Source organism: Olea europaea, chromosome 8 (assembly GCF_002742605.1).
Source record: "Olea europaea var. sylvestris chromosome 8, O_europaea_v1, whole genome shotgun sequence".
NCBI classification, from domain to species: Eukaryota; Viridiplantae; Streptophyta; class Magnoliopsida; order Lamiales; family Oleaceae; genus Olea; species Olea europaea.
In genome coordinates, this window is record NC_036244.1 from 20,190,163 (window position 1) to 20,192,647 (window position 2,485).

Here is a 2,485-nt window from a genome sequence, read left to right on the forward strand (position 1 = left end):
CTCTCTCTCTCTCTCTCTGAATAATTTGTTGATTTTCACTTAATAAAAACTTTTAGGGTTAAACTAACTTTGAAATTTATCGATATATACTCTTTCTCAGATGTGTTCTAAGTAAATTTGACAACTTAAGCATCACCTGTTTCATATTTTGTTTTGAATCTGAACTTGCTTTAACTATTCATTCCCACGTTCTCCTTATCAATTTAATCCTGATTTTCTGCTGGTTAAACTCGAAGTTGAAGATTGTGTTAATGAAAGTTGCCTATTGCCGATTGTGGTCCATTGACGGAGGGGTCCATTTTCATGTTAAACCACTTTGTCAAATTATAGTTACCTGATGAGGTTCATATTTTGATTGCATTATAGTCATTAATTGATGAAAATAATGGGCAGAAGGACTGCAATGTAATGTCCAAAATATAAAGTTTTATTCAGAAAGAGCTGAGAAATCATTTTTGTTTACGTTTGAAAGAGTAAGATGTGCATTATACTTAGCAGGAAAAGATCCATATACAAATAAAAAGGCTGATTGGTTTTTGAAGAATATTTCCCTAAAGGTTTATATCTCTTGGAAGATTGATTATTGGGCTTAAACTGCTATTTTTTATATCAGATTCTTTGCCTTGTACCCAGATTACACACCAGTATTTCTTTGCCTCAAACTCTCCCCTGCTACCCCAGAAAAGAATTTATATGCTGATAACCGATTCGAAAATCACCTTTGCACATCTTTCCCTTTCTCCATGAACTTCGAGTGGGGCCATTTTTTTTTCTCAATTTTCTTTTGCAACCTTGACTCTTAAATTTTGCATTTATTTTTGTGTTTTCTCCTTTTTTTGGGGGATGTGTGGGGGAGGGGGTGTTTGTTTGTTCTTTCTTTTTTTTGAAACAATTAATGATTCAAAGATTCATCCCTGGATTCTTGTCCTTGTACGTGTATATGTCTTCACCTCTCTATATCACATACTGCAGGGAGACTATGTCCTATGTCGCATGTTTCACAAGCCAGATGAGAAGCCAGACAGTTCCAAATATGATGAAGTTGAACCAACCGGATCGTCTCCTTCCATAAACAAATCCTCTCCTGATGAGACATCAAAAGATCTTTTTCAAGAACCTCCAGTGCTAGATATGCCAATATGCAAGGTGCCAGGGGACGTAAAGGAGTGTTTGACCTATGAGTCGGAAAACACGACTCCTGACATTCTTGCACCGGTTAAAGGGTATGGATCTGGAGTATTTCACTCAGCAGAAGAAACAACTCCTGAGGTGAGAGATTTACTATTTCATCTTTGCTGACACCTATCTAGTCTTGTCCAATTTATTGTTGAAGAAAGTTAAAGTCCAGAGCTGTTGTCTCCTGTTTTATTACTTCAGGTATATGGGTCAGTAAGAGCAAATTTAATGTGCCATGATTCTAGGCACAATCAGATTGATGATAAGGTTGGGTCAACATTGCAATCACATAATGACACTGATATGGGAGCTTGCATAGGTTCACCATTTGCTGATGACTTTGGCAATGATCACAACGGACTGCATTTTCAAGATGGCTCATCTGAACAGGATGTGTCCCTGTCCGATCTGTTGGAAGTCCTTCAGAAACGTGAAACTTACTCTTATGAAGAGCAAACTAGTCGCGAGAACTCGGTCGTGGCAAGTGAATGCTTTGTGCCAGAATACATTGACGGGCTGAGTGAAAGGCCATCTGCAAGCAGTAATGTGATCGACTATAAACACTACATTGGGACAGATACTGAAATGGTTCAAGAAGAGGTAGAAAGCATATGATCTAATATCTTTCAGAAACTGCATTTGAACAGTAATCTAAAAAGCATCATCTGTGTTTTAGCTTGAGCATCTCTCAAGTAAAGTTTTGTGACTTTTGTCTGGAAATGCTATTTAAGATCCGATGGTCATGGTTATTTGTTTAAAATACAATTAATCATCTAGTATTTAGTTGCATCTTTGCCTTTCAAAACCATGGTTGTTCCAGAATGTGTATTTTTCATATTAATGTTATGGACTTCCTGCAGGTATTCTTCAAGGCTGTTTCAACCGATAGTTCTCTTTCAAATTATTCTGTTGGTGGAACTGGGATCCAGATTCGATCTCGTCAGCCTCGAAATCGACAAAATTCAGAAACAGCTCAGGGAACTGCCTCCAGGAGAATTCATCTGTTGATCGAACGTGGACCACAGTCTATATGTACTGACAAGTCTGTAGATGTCAGCAGCACGGAAGATCAAGAATCAGCAGTTTTGGAGGTGAGGTCCATTTACAGATATGGCAGAGTATGGACTAGTTCATCTATTTGTGGTACACAAGCTAGACACACGACAATTCACTCGAGCATGATAAGTCATGTAGATATACAGGCGCCATGCTTCTTAGACAAATTACCATTCGCTAAGAGGCCATTGAATTCATAAGTTTGATTTAGAAAATGACCTTTTCTTTTTTCTTTTCTTTTTTTTTTTTTTTT

General features: G+C 37.5%; 1 protein-coding gene across 1 annotated transcript; it reads left to right on the top strand.

Moving 5' to 3' along the window:
- The first annotated feature begins 843 nt into the window (after positions 1–843).
- On the top strand, positions 844–2,438 carry LOC111398420 (protein NTM1-like 9). Its single transcript, XM_023025321.1, has 3 exons — positions 844–1,269; positions 1,378–1,776; positions 2,037–2,438. The coding sequence occupies exons 1-3, from the start codon at positions 844–846 to the stop codon at positions 2,430–2,432; spliced, it is 1,221 nt and encodes a 406-aa protein (XP_022881089.1). The 3' UTR covers positions 2,433–2,438.
- The last annotated feature ends 47 nt before the right edge of the window (positions 2,439–2,485 follow it).

What these genes read in the sequence shown, in the direction of transcription:
- LOC111398420 (XM_023025321.1), top strand. Translation starts at nt 844, where the DNA reads ATGTGTGGGGGAGGGGGTGTTTGTTTGTTCTTTCTTTTTTTTGAAACA. An exon ending in CAGAAGAAACAACTCCTGAG is followed by an intron (nt 1,270 to 1,377) that starts GTGAGAGATTTA and finishes TTATTACTTCAG; the next exon opens with GTATATGGGTCAGTAAGAGC. An exon ending in CTGAAATGGTTCAAGAAGAG is followed by an intron (nt 1,777 to 2,036) that starts GTAGAAAGCATA and finishes GACTTCCTGCAG; the next exon opens with GTATTCTTCAAGGCTGTTTC.